Source organism: Calypte anna, chromosome 5A, assembly GCF_003957555.1.
Source record: "Calypte anna isolate BGI_N300 chromosome 5A, bCalAnn1_v1.p, whole genome shotgun sequence".
Taxonomy (NCBI): Eukaryota; Metazoa; Chordata; class Aves; order Apodiformes; family Trochilidae; genus Calypte; species Calypte anna.
Genome location: NC_044251.1, coordinates 11,695,482 through 11,717,794, shown reverse-complemented (window position 1 = coordinate 11,717,794; position 22,313 = coordinate 11,695,482). Strand labels below are relative to the sequence as shown.

The following is a 22,313-nucleotide window of genomic DNA, read 5'->3' as shown; positions in this document are numbered from 1 at the left end:
CCTTATTTAAAATGCATAGTGACGCCACTGGAACACAGTGATACATTGTGGGGTTCGTTTGTCTTCTGTCATTGTAGATTACAAATAATGTCATTATTATAGCCATTACCTCATTGCTATTTCTAAGGCACTTCCAAAAGCAAAGCTTTGAGGCAAAGTACTCTCTTGCAATTGTTAGTTCCTTAAGAAAGGAAGCCACATCCATTGTTTGTTCCCTCTGACCTGCAAAATGTTCATCACCAGTTACATACACAGAGATTCACCATCTAGAAGACAGAATTTGCCAAAATTTACCATTGAGTAGAATATGTATGGCTGCCCTTCCTTCCAGTGATTACTGTGATAATAGTGTGGTAATAACTGGGAAATAATGAATTGCAATGGATTCCTCTGTGTAACAATGACAGTAGTCAGTAAACCTTTATTGACAGAGGGAAAAGGATGTGGAAGGTTAAATGCAAGCATTTGCTATTTCGTAGTGTTGTATAAACCTGAAGGCCTAGTCCTGAAATCTTTTCTTAGTAAAAACTCCCTTTGAGTATAGTAGGAGTTTATTCTAGGTACAGAATTCAGAACTAAGGCTGTTTTATGTTGTTGTTGTTCATTAAGTATATGGGTCTGTTCTAAAGATTTTGGTACACTGTCTCCAACAAAAAGGTGTGTCTGAAATATTGTTGTACAGTGTCTGCACAGTGTCTAAGAAGATGGGGCTGATGTTACTCTGTTGTGTTGTTGATTTCTATGTCTTTCTTGTTTTCCTTTTCCTATTAATCATGACCTCCAAATCTACAAAAGACTTAATTTTTCATCCCAGATTTATATGTTAGCCAAAGCTTACCCCAGAGGCCCTAATTCATTGGCTCTTTATTGTGTTGAATCAAAGCCATTTAGATACTGGTATCTTTCAGCTGAGACAAACCAGACAATATTAATTTATTTAGACTCTGGATAATGATCTCTCTGTAAATTTCTGACAAAACTGTAATGAATTTGTCTCTGTAACACTGAAAGTTAATACTGTCCCCTGAGACTGACTCAACATTTAATTTTAGGTTTCTTTCTGATTTCAGAGGTAAGATCCAGTAAATTTAGTTAGATTCATGTGTATGAATTCACACAAAGATGTTTCTGCTATTAAAATATTACTGTTATTGCAGTTCTACCATTGGCACACAACAAAAGTATTCCTTTGCATTACCCAATTATTTTTTAATTAACTTTACTACATCTGGAACATTGTTTCCTTGGACCATTAGGGGAAGAGCTTGTTAGAAAAGTGTGTGATCAGAAAAATACATTAATTGACTTTTCTATTTTTTTAATTGTAGTCTGGAGGACAAGATCAAGAGAGAAAGAAATTAAAGCGTAGGGGGGATTTGTACTCCATACAAACATCTTTGATTGTAGCTGCACTTAAAAAGATGCTTCCTATTGGTTTGAATATGTGTACTCCTGGAGATCAAGAGCTCATCTCTTTGGCTAAGACTAGATACAGTCATGTAAGTGTATACTTTGTAATAGTTTTTAGTACAAAAAAACCAAAACTTCATAAATTGGACTTTGAGGCATAGATATCTAAACAGTCTGTATAAAGAATCGAGCAAGCTATTGTAAGGTTTTATAGCTATATTGTGTGCTTTCACAAGCAAAAATCGTGTGTATCTACACATACCAGAATTTCCATGTCATTTTCCATTTGTATACAATGTACATTTTTACATACACATATTCATTTGGACAAAATACTCCAATGCAATTGGTAAATTTTAATTCTCTTCAAGTTTTAATCCTTGTTTTGTGGTAAAAATTAAAAAGAAAGCCTTTGTCCCATGCCCTTCTGGTAACTAACATACACTGAAAACAAAAGATAGAAGGTTTCAATATTAAAATAGAAATCATTCTATACTGTACATGTTCTTATGAAATGAATCATAATCTAAACTGAAAAATACTTCTACCTTTCTGCAGAGGGACACTGATGATGAAGTCAAAGAACATTTGCGTAACAACTTACATTTGCAGGAAAAGGTAATATGTGTGTTCTGGTGTGTATTTTGAAGCAGAGAAGTCACAATTGCTTTGCTTACCATGATATATAAAAGCCAAAAAAGAAGATAAAAGTCCTATCTAATGGGACAACTTTAAAGAACTGAGATACTAGTAGTTTAAAGTTACAATTACTTAGAATCAACTGAGTCCAAGAAGAAATTAAAATTAAAACTAGTATTTGCAATTCTGTTCTTGGACTTAATTTGCATGATTGGTTGATAGTATTTCTAAGAATACATGCATTCTAAAGTCACTTTGGTCAAATAAGAAAAGCTTGCTACAGTAAAGTTGTACAAGCACATTTATGTTCCCCCTATTCATATACTGAATACACTGGCAAAGATGATACCAAAATGGTGTCCTCTCAGTTCTGTAAATCATAAATAATTTAGAGCATTGCTTATAGTCTTTGAATAGAAAAGTAACTAATTTATTTGTCATAGGAGATGACAGTATGGTTGCTATAAATTTGCTCTTAGATAAATTTAAATTGGACACACTAAGTAATTATAATGATTTTTTTTCTATTTCTGTCTTGTAAAAAGTAAAAAACCCAAACAAACAATACTCTAAATGTGCCTTCTTATTCTTAATGCAGATAAATGAAATACATAAGTCTCAGAGCCCTTCATTTGGTTTCATGAAATAAAAATACAGAACCTTGCTTAGAAATCAGTTCAATTATCCAACACTGTACAGAATCTAATGCCATTTGTCTAAGCAGCTAGCAGATGTTAATTTTGAATAAAAGAGGACAGATGCAGTGTTAGTACCTATGATGCTCTTTATTTTACAATGAGAGTAGTAGTGGCAGTAGCCAAAATCAGCATCTTCATTCAGCAGCTTACATATGAAATATGTTGGGTTTCAGTCTGATGATCCAGCTGTGAAATGGCAGTTAAATCTCTACAAAGACATTTTGAAGAGTGATGAACCTACTGACCCGGAGAGAAATGTGGAACGTGTGCAGAGGATTTCAGCTGCTCTGTATCATCTGGAACAGGTAAAACTGAAATATCTGTACCTTGTTTTTTTTGAAGTAGCATGAGTTCTTTTACTTGTGGAGGTTGTTTTGACTTTAGTGAGCATCATTCTTCAAAATTCCAGCTAAAAATTATTGTGCAGCATGCATGCTGATTTATATATATGCAAAGTGTAATCTATTGAGGTGTCCCAGTTTAGGTTCAGGGAAAATTCAGAATGTATTTGCCTCTGCAAAATTTCATGTACAGTCATAAGAAGTACAGAATACAAATCATGACCATTCAGTAGATGAACACTGTAATTTTAGGAAGAAAAATTTACATGTTCACACTTTTTTTAATATCCTGCTTATAGACCAACTCCTATTTCTGCACCTGAGGATGCTGTATCAACTTTGAATCAGTTGTCTGTTCATTCAAACTGCACAATTTAAATACAAAAATGCATTTTTATTGATCTCTAGAGGTCCCTTCCAACCCATAATAGTTTATGACTATGATTTGTACTGTACCCACAGAAAGTTAATCTATTTCCTTCAAAAGTGATACAGCACAGAAAGTTGTTCACATGAACCATTGAATATATGTAGTTAAAAGCACACAAAATCACCATTTGGAATATTTTGCTAAGGAGTCCCACATGTGAGATACTCTGGCACCCTGAGCTTTTCTGTATAAATGGAGAGGTACTATATATAAGGCCCCCAGGTTTTTTTTTCAGTTTTTTCAGACATTTTTTTCAGACTTTTTTTTCACAGACAGGAAGCTTTTGTTACATTTTCTAATTTGTTAACTACATCCACCACTAGCTAAAAAGTAAATTTTGAATAAAAGTTGAAGAGTTTCCCTTGTATGTTCTAGAAAGGTATTTTCCCATAGGTTGAGCAGCCGCTGAGATCAAAGAAAGCTGTTTGGCACAAGCTGCTGTCAAAGCAACGCAAAAGGGCTGTTGTTGCATGTTTCAGGATGGCACCATTATACAACCTGCCCAGGTAAAGGTTTTTCTTTTTAGTAACTTCTGTTTACGTTTCTGAGTGCAAATATTGATTGTGTGGGTACCTACAAGTTTGTTGCCTATCAAGCCTAGTCATTTTGTTTGAGACAAAAGAGTTGGTTAGTTAGCAGCTAATTCCTCACCATAGCAAAATTGTAGCAGGACAAATAGCCAGATGGAGAAAAGACCATATGATTTACACTACTTCAAAACCAAAATGCTTCAGTTTTGTCAGCTGTTACTCTGAACAACTCCTTGTTGTGAAAATTGTTAGACGTTGCTCTTTCTGTCCCTTTTTTTGCTTGTGACTAGTTGCTCTTTTTACTCTTCTCCTGTGTTTGTATTCTTATTTGTGGCTATTCCTCTCCTATTCCATGAAGTCTTCATGCTTTTTAGCTTGTCTGAGGCAATCTTCAGCTGCTACATTAGAATGTAGTATGTGTTAAAGCGACTATTGGAGCAGACAGTGCAGAATGATGTTGAGCTTATGTGTTGCTCTGCTTCTTACTCCAGTTGAATGCAGATACCATAGAGTCTGAGATAATGTGCATCATGTGCCTGGATCCATCAGCTGCTTTAAACAGAATATTGAGACCTTGGGGCACTGGGGTAATTTCCTTTTACCCTGTTCCTTCTCAACAAATCTTTCTATTCAGATACAGCCTAAGCACATGTTTAATAATGAAGTTTGCCTCTAACCTATGCGTTTTTCCACCTTTCACATTTAATATTTTTGCCTAAGATTGTTTGCAAAGTATGACAGAAGAATTGCATTGCACTTTCAAGTGCCTTTTAAAGCCAATATACATGCTTGATATCAGCTAAAGGTGCTGTGCCACTAACATGTTGGAAAAATATTAGCTTTACACGAGACAAATCAAAAGCCAGTTATTTCTCCTTCCTTTACAAAAACAAATAGTTCTAGGCTATAATAACTTCTCTCAGTTGTCACACTACCACCAGGCAATCTTGAAAGAATCAGAGAAATTTAAGAAATGGTCCAATTTAAGAACAAACTGGTTAGTATCAATGACTTCATCTTCATGAGCTATGTTTTGAAAAAGAAGAGGAAGTTGTGTGATGACCACCCATTTAAGTATAAAATTTCTTCTGAGATTTTTTTTTTTACAACTGTATTTTGGTCATAGAAATTCTTAAAATGTTTGCAATATATATGAGCACCCAAGTGATAAAAACTATATTTGCCTTTAAGAAAACACCTTTATTTATTATTTTTGAGGCTGATGGTACACCTGCCAAGGGGCAAAATATGCAATGAATCCATATTTCCATTGTTGAAGAGAATATGGAATAATAAAGTAATAATCATAGAAGAAGAACATTTATATTACCTGGAATTTTCATTAAAAACATTTCTGTCTTAAGCAGATTGAGACTGTCTGTTCTCAAAACTTTTGGTAGATTTTGGGGTGAACTTTACTTCTGATTTAAATATTAATGTGAGACAAATCTGTCCAATTATTTCATCTTGTAGATTCTAAAAATGAACTGTCATAAAACTATTTTAGCCAATAGTTATGGCAGTTTTTATCCTTCAAAGCAGGTAAGAGTGAAAAAACCACTTTGGTCTTGGAACTGTAAAATCATAGAGTAGTTTGAGTTGGAGGGGACCTTTAGAGGTCATCTAATCCAACCCCCTGCAAATGAGCAGGGACTTCTAAGTATATTGCTGAATTCATAGGTTCTGAAAAAGCTTTAAAATTCATTCCTTATAGGCAGATTTTTTTCCTAGATAATCATAGTATTTTGCCAGGACAATAAGGCTATTACACTATAGTGCACCTGTAACTATCTCCATCACGTAAATTGACTCTGTTGTAAAGACATCTTTGAACTCTAGGCAGATTATTTCAAGTGGGGTATGACTAATTCCAGGAGTTATGTAAATCCCTTTGAACCAGAATTTTAAATGCAGCTCTCCTTATTTGTATAGTCCCTCATTTTAGTTGAAGCTTTTTATTGAGAATGTTAGCTCTAAATCTTCTAGTAGAATTAATTAACTTAAAGGGCAGTAAGCAAACATTATTGCAGTGCCCTTCCATTTATCCTTGGAAGGATTAATAACTTCAATGAATAATGAGCTCTTTCTTCTGAAAATTTTCAGAAGATTTAGGTAGCTTTCAATATAATTCAGTGTTAATCTCATATTTTAATCTGATTTTCTTCAAAATACATGTTTATATGTATCAATTTTTTTATATTTTTTTAAAATTTATTTTATAAGGAAAAAAGCCATCAGTTAAGTTAGAAAGTACTAATTCTTCATGTTCTGTGTTCAATGAATGTACATGGCTTTGAAAAAGAGATTTATGTGTTAAATGTTTTCTCTGGCATGTATTTATGTTTTACGTTTTAAGGAAATTAATTTGTAAAAATAGTTGTCTTGTTGTCTGTCATCTGTATATGCACATAGATACAGCAAAGTTGTACATGGCAATTTTTCATACACAGTTTACATATACATTCTTTCTGACTACTTTATTGAATTGTGCCTTTCTTCAATGAAAACCTATATGCTTTTCTTCAGACACAAAATTAGCAATTTCTTCCTGAGCACCTTTCAACGTGTTTGGCTGGAAAAAGTACATGAAAAAACTCAGTATGACAGGCTTGTACTCAAGTTAACGGTAATGTAACTTGTGGAGAGCCTCTTCCTTATGCACACACTCACTCCTTCCCAGCCATGATTTGACATTATCATAAAACATGAATTTGTACAATTTTCAGAAGGGATTCTGATTGGTCAGTTTTTGAAATTTGATAATAAAATGGCAGCAATACATGCAGGAGAGCCAAGGAGGTTGACTTAATAGCTATTCCATTATAAAATAGTAATTCATGTGCACAGGGTGTTTAAGTTATAGTGTATACAACCAGCTTTTGTTTGTGGTGCAGGATAAGAGTAAATTTTAAGAATGTGTGCAACAGCCTTTGTAACCTCGTGTAGTGCAACACAAAACTAAATTTCCCCCCAATATAACGTAAAGATGGAATTGTTTGGCCATTATGATGTGTGGTATTATTAGGCATTTAGTATTATTATATTTATTTTAGTATTGTTATATGAATTGTTAATACTATGTATTAATATAAATTAATTAATACAGTATAGTAGGAACTAATATGCCTAAGAATATCCTAAAACTGTTTTATTTTCTAGAGCAGGCTTTGTGTATTTCTAATTCAGCTCCTTTGACTACACATTAGTACTGCCCTGATTTGGAAATGAGAGAAGCTGAAGCTAGGTTTCTCTTTGTGGAAGAAGGCAATGATTATCTGCAGATAATATGCTGAATAGCATTTGATTTTTTTGGTGTTGATGGACAACTTTTGCTGTCTCAATGTATTTGTAGGTGTAAATCCCACCCATTCATTCTTGGTCTGTAAGTGTGTATTTTTCCAATACTGGCATTAAGGTTCCAGTAGAATGTCACATATAATATATTCTAGCCCTCCCAAAGCCTTCAAAACGAAAAGGAAGGTACAATAAAGCAGTAAGGGTGTCCATGAAGATTTGTCACTAATGTCAGTTGTGTTTCACTGACCAATCAGAGGATCAGAATTGTACAAATGTGTATCCTTACTAATCATTAACCACCTGAGCTGTTATACTATGTTCCTTTACCCCTCTTGATCTCACTTTCACAACCCCCCAGGCACCGTTCTATTAACCTCTTCCTCCAAGGCTATAAGAACTTTTGGATAGAAACAGAGGAATATTCATTTGAGGAGAAACTAGTTCAGCACTTGGCTGTAAGTACTGACGTAATTGGGCATATTTTTCAGTGACGATTTTAGTGCATATTTTATCTATCTGTTATAATCTATGTTTAATTTTTGTATACTGTATGCATATGCCTAAAATTATGAAATATATAATCCTTATGCTTCAGAGCATGAGGTAATTTTCTTCTGTGATCAAGAAGACGTTTGTCCTGTGATGCCCACTGAAGTGCATTAAGGTGGTCCTTGCTTTCAGACGAACTATGGGATTTTCATTCTTGGGAAAAGAAATGGATTAGATTAGATTAGAACTGTCAGACTGTTCTTTTATTATGGTAATTCCTATGTTCCTATATATTATTTTTTTTTAAGCTTGACACAAATGATCCTTTTATCCTTTTTAAAATTTTTGTTGATACATAATATTTAATTTTAGCATCTTCAGCTTTGATACAAATTAAGTTTGCTGTTTTCCTGTTGATACATCAAAATGAGAAGTAAATATATCCAGCCATATTCAGCAAAAATTTAGTGTATGCTTGATAAAAGCAATTGGTAGATTTCAGCATTTTGTAAGTAGATATTGATGCAGAAAGCCTACTGCTTTTTCTCTTCCCTCTCTGTAGTTAATTCGCATAAAATACTTCCAAGGGGCCTATCTCCATAGTATCTAAACACCATAAAAAATAATAGATATGTAGCTTGGTGTAGCACATCAGGAGATGAAGAGTGTTAGACAAAGCTGTCTGGTTGTGCTTTTGAAAGGCCCACTGATATAGAAGGTTTTATGATTTTTCAAAAATACAGCTAAATTACTCTTCTCATATTCAGGAAAATGGTATGTTCCCTGTCTTCCTACTTAAGGAAAGACTGAGGCCCTTGATCAAAACAGTGGTTACAATTTTTTCAGATTTACTAGACAAATACACTGAACGTACTGTAATTACAATTGCTACTATAATTACAATAATTCTACAATAATTACAGACCCTGTGATAACACAGGTAAGATAAAGGTGAACACTGCTTTTTCAGCAGTGCTGGCTATGCTGTATTTCAAAGTGCCAAAACAAGTTTTAAATTGATAATCAGAGCAGTCATTACATTTGCTGAAACAAGGTTATGAAAATATTGTAGCAAACAGTAGTGGGAATGGGATGTATCTGATGATATTATTAATAATAATTCCATTTACCAATAATTCTCCAGCTAAATAATTGAGGGGGGATTTTCTTATGGTTCTTGTCCACTGGAAACACACAATTTGTGCTGAATAAGGCTTCCCTAAGATTTTCACTGTCTCATTCTCAATATCTTGCAAATGGGAAACTCTAATGCTAATGTTAAATAATAACAGTCAGATACAGCACTTATTCTGAGCCATGCACAGATGATGTTGCATGATGTTGCTGCATACATGCACATGATGTTGCAGGTTATGCTGCAAGATGTTGAGTAAGATTAATGCTAGAAGTTAATACAAATTCAATAGTTAAATTACTGAAATCCTTTCCTAAGCTTAATTACACAAATTTTTTTTCTTACTTGTGGAGCTTAATTTATATTTTTTGATATAAATCTTGAGACAGACATCTTCAAAAAAAGATGAAGAGGAAGAGGAAGAGTCGGAGAAAAAACAGCCTGATCCACTTCATCAGATTATCCTCTATTTTAGTCGCAGTGCTCTCACAGAGAGGAGGTAAAAAGAGCTGTGTTGAAAAGCACATTGAGTAAAAGCAGACAGTAATTGAATTTCTAGAATCATTACAGAAGTGATTTAACACAAATGCTGGTTATTATTGTACATGGTGAATACTTCTTTGCCTCTCAGGTTCCTTAGAGTCTTCATTTATTTAAACTTGGTATAACCTTTAAATTGAGACAAATATTGACTATTTTTGACATTTTAAAAGCTTGGTAAATACCAAATGTAGAAATCACCAACATGAACTCTCATAGAAACATGAAGTCTACAGGAACTGCTGTTTCATTCAGAGTATCCTCTCCTGGTCTCTGCTAGTAAAAGATGTATGTTCTTCTTGTTGGTATTCATTACATATTTATTCATTCAGTATTTCAGGAAAGGATTCATTGATGACCAGCACAAATAGTGACAGTTCCTATTTTGAATTTAGACAGTTGTTTATAATACATATTTTTATATGAGTAGAGTACTCCAGTGTTTCGTGTATTTTTTCTGTATAACTTAATCTTGCCATCTGACACTTATTCTAACTTTCATCTTCAAAATACTTTTTCTGCTCCTGCTAATGTGACTAAGCTGGATGTCCAAACATACTTCTAAATTGTTTATTTAAAAGTTACAGAGACTTGGTTTGAGAGAAGAAATATGCTTATAGTACCACTTTTAGATGTGGTATTCAACTAGACATGTTTATCTAGTTTAAGAAAATATGCTTGAATGGAACTGTTATTTCAATATTAGTGGGAGTATGACATCTTTTGTATTACTACATCACAAAATAATTTAAACCATTTTTACTCTTTATAGCAAACTAGAAGATGATCCTTTATATATCGCCTATTCCGCAATGATGGCAAAGGTAAATATATCTTTTCAATATAACATATAATATATAATAAATACATAATATATCATTAATTCATGAGCTGTTTTAACATGTCAGTCATCTTTATGGGTAATTATTTTGGAGTTAATATTTGAAGTCTGTCAAAATAGGTGGATCATCAAGTTTTCCAACATATTGATTACAGCTGACATGTGAGGAGAGTTTAACTGTGAAGGTTAATATTATGGATATAAATAGAGATATAACACAGAAAGACACAGCCTGCAGTTACAGGATGTATATCCTTGTACAAATACCCTGATGTACTCACAAATTAGGCAACGTTGCAATATCATCTTAGTGTGGATAAGCACAAATATTTATGATTACAGGGATTGATGATTTTAAGTCTTATTAATGCCTTTATTATTGCTTGAAAATTTTTCTTTGGTCATTTTTGTAGAAATACTATAGTAAAAATAGGCTCTAAGTTTTCATAATAAGCAAAATCTGATTTCTCTTTCTAACATAAAAAAGAGCTGTCAGGAAGAAGAAGAAGAGGAAGAAGAAAAAGAAAAGACATTTGAGGTGAGAGTTTAACTCACACTTTTTTCTCATCACCTAGTATGCAAGAATTTTAAATACACCCACTAGAATAAATGCAAGAACAATATAGTTCTGCACTGAGCTGGTTTATTAGATTTAATCATAGAAGAGAAAGATGGTATATTCTGAAGTTTTGGAATCAAACAACCCATGGATTAGGGAAGCAAATGGCCCTCAACGACTTCAGGTTTCTTATCTTTCTGACTCAGTTCCAGTCTGTATTCTGTTCTCATTTTTGTTCATAAAACCAGGAGAAAGAAATGGAAAAGCAGAGAACTCTCTATCAGCAAGCTCGTTTACATGATCGTGGAGCTGCTGAGATGGTCCTTCAGATGATTAGTGCAAGCAAAGGTAATGTTCTGGGCAATGTTGCAAATATATATGATTATACATAAGACTGCACACATATATAGTGTATTGTCATCATACTTATGATACGTGTGTCATATACCACCTATATATAGTATATAATGAGGCAAGATAAAAGTCAGTTTAACTGTAGAAGGTAATATTTCCAGATGGCTTTTCTGATTGAATAGTTCATAATTGCAACTTTGAATGACTGTACCCCTCTTTTGACAGGTCGTACAGGACCCATGGTGGTTGAAACACTGAAGCTTGGCATTGCTATTCTAAATGGTGGGAATAGCATAGTTCAGCAGGTAATTCTTCATTTACTGCTGTGAGTCTTCCTTGTAGAAAGGATGCAAGTAATTTTGTGAATTTAAGTGTTCTGTTGTGGTTTTATTTTAGTGCATTTAATTTTAAGCTAAACGGGGAAGAAATATTGGGTATTTTGGTACAATAACAATCATATTATTGCTTGCCAGTGATTTGCATTTTGAATGGTAGTTCAGGAAGTTCTTAATTCATATAACTTTAATACAGTTTTTTTCCCCCAAATTGTATGCCCTCTAGAAAATGCTAGACTACCTGAAGGAGAAAAAGGATGCTGGATTTTTTCAAAGTCTCTCTGGCTTGATGCAGTCCTGCAGGTAAAAGCATAAATCATATTATTACGGCCTCAATTTTATTTAGGTTGGTGGCTTATTGCTGAGTGCAGGTGGATCTGTCAGATTTAAATTACATGAGGCAGAGATTCCAGAACTCCTGTGGGTAATTTTTGTGAATCAGAGGAATATTATGTTGATCTTTTAGACTACTCTTCCAAAGGAGAAAAGAAAGCACAGACTGTATATACCCATGAAGATTTAGTCTGGAGAGGCAGAAAAGTAAAATGTAATGGATTATTTACTGGCTCCAGATCCCTCAGGTTTTTTCGTCTGAGTGGTTCTAGGGATGGATAAAAGCCACCACTGAAGGAGGGACAGACTAGTGGAGCTTTATTAGAGTTCCAGTTTCTGCACATCTCTGACGAGTTACATCTCTGTTGCTCCACCTGAATCCTCTGCATAAGTGTCAGGTGCTACGTGGTGATAGGGGTGACCCATGGCTGGTGGGACTATAGCAGTCCATTCCCATGATAAACCAGAAGTTCAAATTAGTTAAGGTAAAGGACTGTCATAAAGAAGGTGGCAAATTGTTGGTGTTTCTGGTTACTCCTACAGTAGACAACCTCCTTCTCTCATCCTTTGAAAGCAACAGAAGGGTTCTGAAGGAGTAAGCTGGGAATTAGAAGTGGAGAAGCTATATGAAGACTGGAAAAAACATGAAAGGGGTGGTGATCTGCATTGCAGAAATTATTTCTGAGTAGCTGCAGCCTCATTTAATTGCATCTATGTTGTAATTTTTCCATTTATGTAGAACAATTTAATGAGGACTTCTTCAAAGAGGACCTGCAGTGATAATATTACCAATTGTGTGTGTGTATTATTCAGAACAATTAAAAATTATTTTGATAAAAATTACTAGAACACTGACAAGAATGAAAAGAATGCTTTAAAAGAATGCTTTTGGTTAGAATTATGTTGCTAGATAGAATATGTGACTGCATTGATGTTTGAATGAAAAAATAGATGATGATGGAATTATATTTGGGCTGTTTGAATGGAAATGTTCTGACTGAATGGTGAGAAAATCATCATCTGCTATTCCACATGCTTAGCTGTGACAGTTCAGCAAAAGAACCTTCTGATATCCGTGTGTTTTACCTTGGAAAACATGGAATCTCTGATGGAATCTCTAATTTATAAGACCATGTACAGTCTTATAAATATGGAATTGGAGATTTTCATACATCTTCTGAATAACATAAAGATGCTTGATATATACAGTAATAATATAATAGAAATAATAGTGATAACAGGGGAAAATACTGTGACTGACAAATAACTGCAGTAGTGTCCTTTTGGCAGGCAGGTTTAACTCAATATAAAAAGTAATTTTCAGGTTCCTTTTCCACTTTTCATTTATCCATGAAATCATGAATGACATTACTGGAAGTAAAGCTGGGTAAGTGGGGAGTCCTGAACTGAGAATCACTTCAGAGATGGACACTGGACTTTTATTTTAATCACAAGCTCTTTTTTTAAATATTCATATTAAATAAAATATGAGGCAATGAGTGTCACAGTGGGTCGAGAATAGTTGTTGAAGGCCTCCAAAGATTTCCTAGAGGAAAATAACTTTCCATCGTGTACTCATAGCACTTTTTCCTCTTTGGTTTTATTTTCAATATAAGTGTTCTTGACTTGAATGCGTTTGAGAGACAAAATAAAGCAGAAGGCCTGGGAATGGTTACTGAAGAAGGAACTCGTAAGTAAAATGAAATTGATTCCAGTAGTGTTTAAGAAATTATTTGTGCTTCCTTCTTTGTCTTGAACTTTTATTACTATGGCTTCAGGTTTCTGTTGGTAAACTTACCATAAGTAATTTCAGGTTTTGAGTTCTGAATATGCTTTATATTTACAAAATCTTAAGCAATAATTTTTAAGAAAAACATTGCAACTTCCAATATTCTTATCCTGTATTCTTGTTATTTTTCTTTGATCCACAGTCATCGTTCGTGAGCGTGGTATGTTTGGGTTTACTGTTTTCAATATTATTGCTGCAAAAATGTGTTGCAAGTACAGAGAGAAATCTTTCATTGCATCTTCCCAGATATCCTTAGGTTTAGCTTTGTGGTCTGCAGCAGGTTGTGTGTTCAGCTTGAATTAACAGTTTGATGCTTATTAAAGAAATGTCATTCATATTTAAGGCATGATTTTTGTTCTGACTAACTATTTACATATTAGATATATATATCCTCTTATATTCTCTTTTTATATCCTATATATCCCTCCTTTTTTAATTATTCTTTTTGTTGCTGTTTTTTCATTTTCTAACCATGGATGCATTGGAGTGCTAAATGTTTTGGCTTTGCTTTTTCTGTCTTAGTTTTTCTTTTCATTATTATCAGTCTGTTCCTTTTTAATTACTTTAATCCTTTTTTAAACCAGTTTTTTAAACCAGTTTTTTATCAGAATTCAAATTTTAAAGGCTGCTGTAAGATTATACATTCTGCATATTTAATCATAAAAGTTCTCACATAATCACTGTATTTATATGTTTTAAAGGTGAAAAAGTGTTGCAGCATGATGAATTTACTCGAGATTTATTTAGATTTTTGCAACTGCTCTGTGAAGGGCATAACAATGGTAGGTGAAACGAATGACTTTTGGGGAAAATATATGATGAGTTTGTTCTTGAACTGAGTTGAGTAGGACCAATTCTAATGTTGTTATTTTTCCTCTAATTCATTTAGTATTCTGAGGGGAAGTTGGCATGCCATCAATTTGATTTGTGGAGTTCAATTTGAATGTTTAAATTTTAATGTAATTTCAGTTTTTATGCCAAGCATTAAGAAGCTTTAACATATTTACAAGTCATGTTGATGACAGTTCTTAAGTTGTACTTACTGTGATCTAAACAACAAGGTACTTCCAAAAAGTGTATTCTCTTTGTAGTATGGAGAATTGTCTCCTTGAAAACATGAAAATAACCTTGTCTTTTTATTTCTATATAAGCATATAAAACACTTAGCACAAATCACTTTTTATTTCAGATTTTCAAAATTACCTGCGTACTCAAATGGGCAACACCACAACAGTGAATATTATCATCAGTACAGTTGACTATCTCTTGCGTCTTCAGGTGAGGAAAAAAAAAAAAGGAAAATGGAGTGTAACATTTCCTTGTTTTTTATAAATACACATTTTACCTGAATCATATGTGAAACCCCCCCTCTGGGAATATCTAAAATAATTCTGATTTCATTTATTTCATCTCTTATCTCTTTTTAAAACAAATGACTTTGCAGAATTCTATGTGAAACCAGATTTCTGTCTATTTATTTCATTGTTCACTTTTACAGGGAACACAGATAAAAATGCAAGAGTTATCGTAATGAGAAAGAAATTGACACAGAAATTCTGAATTTCAAATGCTTGAAAAATGCTTGAAAAACTTGAATTTCAAATTCAAGTTTTGGTGATACAAATGAAGGCAGTAAATAACACATACAGAATCCAAAATTAGAAAATACATTATTGTTTTTTTCTTAGGAATCAATCAGTGACTTCTATTGGTACTATTCAGGAAAGGATGTCATTGATGAATCCGGACAACGTAACTTCTCTAAAGCTTTGGCTGTCACCAAACAAATATTCAATTCCCTTACAGAATATATCCAGGTAAACAAAATATTTTGCCCATGGTAATAACAACAAAGTTCTATGATTACATAGCCTGATTATGTTCTACCATAAATTTGTAAATACTTTGGCTTTATTTTTCTTAATTTTTGTAAAGTTACATGCAATTACTGGCCTGGTGTAAATTTACAGAGTCATAGAATTGCTAGAGTTGGAAGGGACCTTGAAGATCATCTAGATCCAACCCTCCTGCTGTGGGCAGGAACACCTCCCACTGGGCTCAAAGCCCCATCAAACTGGGCCTTGGACATTTCCAGGAAAGGAGCGTCCAAAACTCTGCTTGGGCAAACTGTTCCAGTGTCTAACCACCAGTACAGTAAAGAATTTCCTCCTAGTATCTAATCCTCCCCTTTTCAAGTTTTAAACCATTGCCCCTTGTCCTTGCACTACACACCCTTGCATAAAGCCTATACTCCAGGTTTCTTGTAGGTCCCCTTCAGGTACTGGAAAGCCCCTATGAGATCACCTTGAAGCCTCCTCTTCTCTAGGTTGAACAACCCCAAGTTCCTCACCCCATCTTCACAGGGGAGGTGCACCAGTCCTCTAAGCACTTTTGTGGCTCTCCTCTGGAAATGCTCAAGAAGCTCTATGCCTTTCTTACGTTGAGGCTCCAGAACTGGACACAGTACTCTCAAGCCTGTCAAGGTCCCTCTGGATGGCCTCCCTTCCCTCCAGTGTATTGACTTCACCACACACTTTGGTATCGACAGCAAAATTTCTGAGGGTTCATTGGATTCCACTGTCCATGTCGCTCACAAAGATGTTAAAGAGCACTGGTCCCAGTACCCACCTCTGAGGGACACCACTTGTCACATGCCTCCATTTGGACACTGAGCCATTGATTACAAGATGGGTGTGACCATCCAGCCAGTTACTTATCCAATGAGTGACCCATCCATCAAATCCATATTGTTCCAGCTTAGAGGCCAGAATGTCATGCAGGGCAGTGTTGAATGCTTTGCTCATGTCCAGATAGATGATATCTGTTGAAGTTAATGTTAAAAAATGTTAACGACTGCATATTTAACATGATACAATCTAGTATTTTTGCATTAGGTACCAGAGAGATCTTGAAAAAATTTCCCATTCAGCTTCATGGGAGCCTGAAGTTTCTTTTTTTATTTTTTCAGGGAGAAGTCTTTGGAAAGTAAATTGGTTTATTTTTTTTATTTGTTTTGTTTTAATACAGTTTAAAAACGTTTTCCTTATTTTTTAGGGCCCCTGCATAGGTAATCAACAAAGTCTGGCTCATAGTAGGCTGTGGGATGCAGTTGTTGGCTTTCTTCATGTCTTTGCCAATATGCAGATGAAACTTTCACAGGTATTTTCAGTAGTAAAGTAAATGTTCATTGCATGTGCTTATAAATTATGGTCAAGCCAATGTTGAGAGTTGTAATGCAGTTCATGTGTTGATACTTATTGGTTGTCTGTGGGCCTATTGTAATGTAGATGTCCAAGACTGGATCTCAGGCCTAGCATCTTCATATTACTTCTTTCAGTGTTGATCATCACTAGGCACTCACCTTTTCAAATATCATCTTCACTGCTTCCAACTCAATTACACCTTTCTGTTAATGAAGATGGTAATTTTGTCCCTATCTCCCTGGTGCCAAAACCTGATGATTTGCCAGAGAGGAGCAGGTTCCCGTGCTCCAGCTAAGCAGGACAAGAGAAAAGCTGAGAAACATTCAAACATGGAGGGAATATGACAGTCAGGTTATCCAGCTAATTCATCAGAAGCACTGAGCAGGAGGGCAATAGGCAGTGTACATTTCACTGTGCAGGTTGTGGTAGAGTCCCAACCCTCTTCATACTTTCAGGCTTCAGTGCCCTTTGGGACTTTTGCTTCATGTACCCACACACTCATTGCTGAATGCAACAGTGCAGAGAGTGCTTTCCTCACTCTTACTCAGTTTCTCAGCTACCTTCTGACTTAAAAATAATATTTCTTCCCACACAACGGAAAAGTATCAGAACTTTTAGAATAATCAACTGTTTTTATGTCCTTAGTCACAAATCCATGTTCTGTAGTTCAACAAAACTGTTCTAGTTCTGACTGAGTGCATCATGCTTGTAAGTATTCCCTGTGAAGTGAGAAAAGATGGATTCTTTTCGACATGAATGCTGCCAAATCTATGGAGTAGCTCATTTTGTGAGATTCTGCTGTCCTTTATCTGCAGTTTAGTGCTTCTTAATGCTTTATTAAAGCTTATCTTTGTGGTATTAGTAACTCTGCTGTAGTAAGTTACCATCATGTTGTGTCAGACTTCCGATAGTGATCATAATGAACTGACAATGAAATGTTGCTGAAGATTATGAACTACATTTAGATGATCATCCTGCATGCTGTTGTTTTTTCCAATTGTAGTTTTCCAGATAAATACAAAGAAAAACAACCTTGTGCTTAATTTTTTTTCAGGATTCTGCTCAGATTGAATTGCTTAAAGAACTGCTAGATCTGCTAAATGATATGGTAGTGATGCTCTTGTCACTGCTTGAAGGTTGGACCTTTTTTTTTTATATAATCAAATGTGACTATCGCAGCTTATATTCATTATGTCAATCTTCCTAAACTGTTTTCTTTAATGGCCTTTATGCAATGCCAGGAAAAAAATTTTCTTTTCTCCTTATTTAACAATTATTCTGGAATACAAATAGGCATGAAGAAAAAGGCTGCTTACAGGAAATTATGTTGAAAAAAGTGATTAAAGTTTAAGAACATTTCTATTCTTAGCATTAACATGAAATTTATTTATTTAAAATGCAGTGATACCAAATAATTTGTTGTTTTAACCCACTACTTAGGTAACGTTGTGAATGGAACTATCGGAAAGCAAATGGTAGACACGCTTGTAGAATCATCTAGCAACGTAGAAATTATTTTGAAGTTCTTTGACATGTTCCTCAAGTTAAAAGATCTGACAAGCTCAGATTCTTTCAAAGAGTATGACCCAGATGGTAAAGGCATAATTTCAAAGAAGGAATTCCAGAAATCAATGGAGGCTCAGAAACAATACATGCAGTCAGAGATTGAATTCCTGCTGTCCTGTGCAGAAACTGATGAAAACGATATGTTCAATTATGTTGATTTTGTGGAAAGGTTCCATGAACCAGCAAAAGACATTGGATTTAATGTAGCAGTATTGCTAACAAACCTTTCAGAGCACATGCCTCATGATTCACGGCTTCAGAGCTTACTTGAACCTGCAGAAAGTGTTCTTAATTACTTTGAACCATACCTCGGTCGCATAGAAATAATGGGTGGAGCCAAGAAAATAGAAAGAGTTTACTTTGAAATCAGTGAATCCAGTAGAATGCAGTGGGAGAAGCCACAGGTGAAGGAATCCAAAAGACAGTTCATATTTGATGTTGTAAATGAAGGTGGAGAGCAAGAAAAAATGGAACTCTTTGTCAATTTTTGTGAAGACACAATCTTTGAAATGCAGTTAGCCTCCCAGATCTCTGAAACAGAACCAACTGAGAGGTCTGAGGAAGAGGAAGAGACAGAGTCTTGTTATGTAGTAGATATTGGAGATGGTGAGGAAGAAGAAAAGTCCCTGGAATCTGCTTCAGCTTTTGCAATGGCCTGTGTTGCACTGAAGAAGAATGTTACCAATTTTTTAAAAATGGTCACTGTGAAGAACTTAAGGAAACAATACAGGAAAGTTAGAAAGATGACAGTAACAGAGATGGTGAAAGTGTTTTTCTCCTTTTTCTGGATCCTATTTATAGGGACATTCCAACTGTTCTTTAATATAGTGTGGGGAATTTTCCAGGTTCTTTGGAGCACTGTATTTGGGGGAGGCCTGGTTGAAGGAGCCAAAAACATTGAAGTTACTAAAATATTAGGGGACATGCCTGATCCAACGCAGTTTGGAATCCATGATGATGTTATAGAAGCAGAAAAAGCTGAAGGCTCTGAGCATGGCATCACAGCTGAACTTGTGCAGTTTGTGAAGGGTGAAAAGGGAGAAGCTGACATCATCGCAGACATTTTTGGCATTCCTACAAAGAAAGAAGGCTCAAAATATGCTCATGATGCTGGTCTTGGTGATATTGCAGAAATCCTTGGTACTGATATCCAGACATCTTTGGAAAACACAGTTCGTAAGAAAAAAGGATTACAGGTATGCTGAAGAGATTTTATATTTCTTTCAAGAAAGTAATATTAATACAGATATATTACTGATTTTTTTTATTTGTAAATGGATTATTTCCTAATTAACACAATGAGATCAATATAGAATTATTTGAACAATATTTGATTGTATTGAACAATTATTTGAACAATACGAGAAAAATTATTAGCCAGTTAACACAATGAGAACAGATAGTCTGTGCTCTTAAAAACAAACAGGACAGTCAACATGGCAGAAAAATTCAGCCTGTTGTGTTTCACTGCAGTAAATTTTTTTCAATTGTCATTTGGACTTTAATCAGAACAAAAATTACTAGAAGCTTCCTAGGCAATTTTTGCTTCAAATGGTTTGTACTCTTGTTTATTCTGAACACCCCATTTTTTCATAGTATATTTTGATTATTTTTGAAATCTACTTTCTCTGTAATAATGCCTGTCACCCTTTCTTCTACATGCTTTACTGATCAAATACAAGAAAATAAAATTTTTTTCCTATTACTTGAAGTAATTTAACCTGAATTTATTGTTAATTTAGTAGTTATCATATACTCACTCCTTACTTTTATTCTGAGCCGTTTATGAGCCGTATATTTTATTCCACTTAGCTGAGCTAGATATAATTTATCATTCTGTTTATAAGTGGATTAAACTAAGTGTCAAAATAGAAATGCATCTGTCATACTTGGACAGCATTATTTTTCACTCTATACTCCATATCTGTTTCTACTAGTTACTCAAATATATGTTTTCTCTCATCATTAATCCATCAAATTAATAAAGCATTTATGGTATACTCTTCAGATATTTTCAAGATAAACCTCAATTGTGCATCTTAGTTCATTACTTCCTCTTCATTCATATGTTTTTCTCCAAGACATGTTTATTGCCTAGATTAAGCTATTTTTTAATATGTTTTTTTTTATTTCTTAATTCATTTTTATGTGTGCACTTCCAGTTTTAAACTCCTGTCTGTTTTAGCAAAAATGTCATGTGGTTGGTACTCCAAACGGTATTTTAATTTAAGGATGATAGCAGTTCAAATAAATATTTTAGAGTTTTCTTCCAGAAGTAGCTGAAGTAAATATCTTCAGATCTAAGTAAACATTTTATAATTTACTTTGATGCATACATTTCTCTTGAATTTGTTTGTAACCAATGATAGAAATGTTCAGTAATTTATGCATGTACTTTGAGTCACTGATGTGAAGTCAGCTATGCCATTCATCCAGATTTTACCTTTAATATGCTATTTAGTGAAACTCACCAAAATAATGTTTGCACTAATGCTTTCTTAAGAAGTTTCTATTGACATTGCATTTTTGAACTGCTCAAGTAATCTAGTTAGAGCACTGGATATAAGCAGAAGAAGAAACAGCAATGTAAGAATGAAAACTTGTCAGTCTGTCTTTCTTAAGCATTTGCAATAATAGGACTTACACAAATGAAAAGAAACAGAAATTAATCTCTGCATACTGGAAAAGAAATTGCACAGTGATAAGGTCAATGACATTATTATATAACCAGAGATACTGCAAAATAACCTATGGAATTGCACATGATGAAGATTGTTAGGTCTTAGTTTTTAATGTGAAGTTCCACAGGAGTCTGTGCTGAGAGACATGCAGGTTCACAAACAAGAAAAGTGGGCAGTGAGCTGAGAGAGTTTGCTGATAAATCTGTTATTGTAGCAGTAAACTAAAGAGCTAATTGCAAAGTTGCCTTAAGATGAAAATGAGTGAAGCAATGTGTGTGGGTAGAAATGTTCTATTACATGTAAAATACTGGGTTTTGAGCTCATTGTTCCTGCTTGTGTGTACACTCTTGGGAATATGAAATATAATAGAGTTGTACAGAAGTATCAAGTTAAATGAAAAAGTCAGTTAGCAAAGATCAAAAATCCAAACAGAAATTTTTAATTGTTAAGAAAGGAGTTAGAGAGAGGAAAGACTCAGAATATTACTATGCTCCAAGAACTCAAAGTACACCTGTGTCTAAGAGACCAGATGTTCAAAAAGAACATACTAGAACTGGAAAAGTCTCAGTAAAGGTTGAAAAGTTACTGAAACTTTATATGGAGCAAATCTGGTGTATGAAATTTGTTAGGTTAAGGTTCCTCAGCCTGGAAAGGAGGCAACTGGAAAACTTATGATAGACGGATGGAGAGGATGGAGAGGGATTTATTCATTCTTCCCCCACTCTACCCCTGAGAAGTAGGTGTCATCAAATCATCTCTGTGTTACCCTCCCCCAGCCTGAGATCTTAGGGGAGAATCTTTGTGGAAGCATTACAGATGCCTCAATTTCATGTACTAGATGAGGTTCTACTGATATGAGGTGAGATGAGCAAGGCAAGAACAGTCCAGTTTCGTAAATTCTTTTACTACTTTTGTGCAAGAGATAGACATTCAGGTGTGTAGTGGGGGAAGACTTCAGATAACTGCATGTATTAACCAGAAATGTAGAAGAATACACCAGTAGACAATGAGTGCATAAGCACTTTGAGAGACTACTGAGAGTGAAGAGTTTAAATAGGTTTTTGCAAAAGTGAATGGTAACAAACTTAGGCCACTTTAGATTCCTTTCTGAATCTAGGACTTTGGAGCCTGCGTGTCTCTGAT

At 34.5% G+C, this 22,313-nt stretch overlaps 1 protein-coding gene across 2 annotated transcripts in view; it reads left to right on the top strand.

Annotated features, from left to right (window-relative positions):
• Positions 1-22,313, top strand: part of RYR3 (ryanodine receptor 3) — a 208,420-nt gene that overhangs the window by 167,302 nt on the left and 18,805 nt on the right. For both annotated transcript variants that reach the window (XM_030452246.1, XM_030452245.1), the window contains 19 exons: positions 1,329-1,499; positions 1,969-2,028; positions 2,921-3,052; positions 3,912-4,024; positions 7,704-7,800; positions 9,359-9,468; positions 10,282-10,333; positions 10,838-10,888; positions 11,158-11,257; positions 11,489-11,568; positions 11,825-11,901; positions 13,548-13,621; positions 13,863-13,880; positions 14,422-14,502; positions 14,910-14,998; positions 15,409-15,537; positions 16,775-16,879; positions 17,978-18,059; positions 18,364-19,685. In XM_030452246.1, coding sequence (XP_030308106.1) covers positions 1,329-1,499; positions 1,969-2,028; positions 2,921-3,052; positions 3,912-4,024; positions 7,704-7,800; positions 9,359-9,468; positions 10,282-10,333; positions 10,838-10,888; positions 11,158-11,257; positions 11,489-11,568; positions 11,825-11,901; positions 13,548-13,621; positions 13,863-13,880; positions 14,422-14,502; positions 14,910-14,998; positions 15,409-15,537; positions 16,775-16,879; positions 17,978-18,059; positions 18,364-19,685 — 2,943 coding nt within the window. The remainder of the gene's footprint in view (positions 1-1,328; positions 1,500-1,968; positions 2,029-2,920; positions 3,053-3,911; positions 4,025-7,703; positions 7,801-9,358; positions 9,469-10,281; positions 10,334-10,837; positions 10,889-11,157; positions 11,258-11,488; positions 11,569-11,824; positions 11,902-13,547; positions 13,622-13,862; positions 13,881-14,421; positions 14,503-14,909; positions 14,999-15,408; positions 15,538-16,774; positions 16,880-17,977; positions 18,060-18,363; positions 19,686-22,313) is intronic.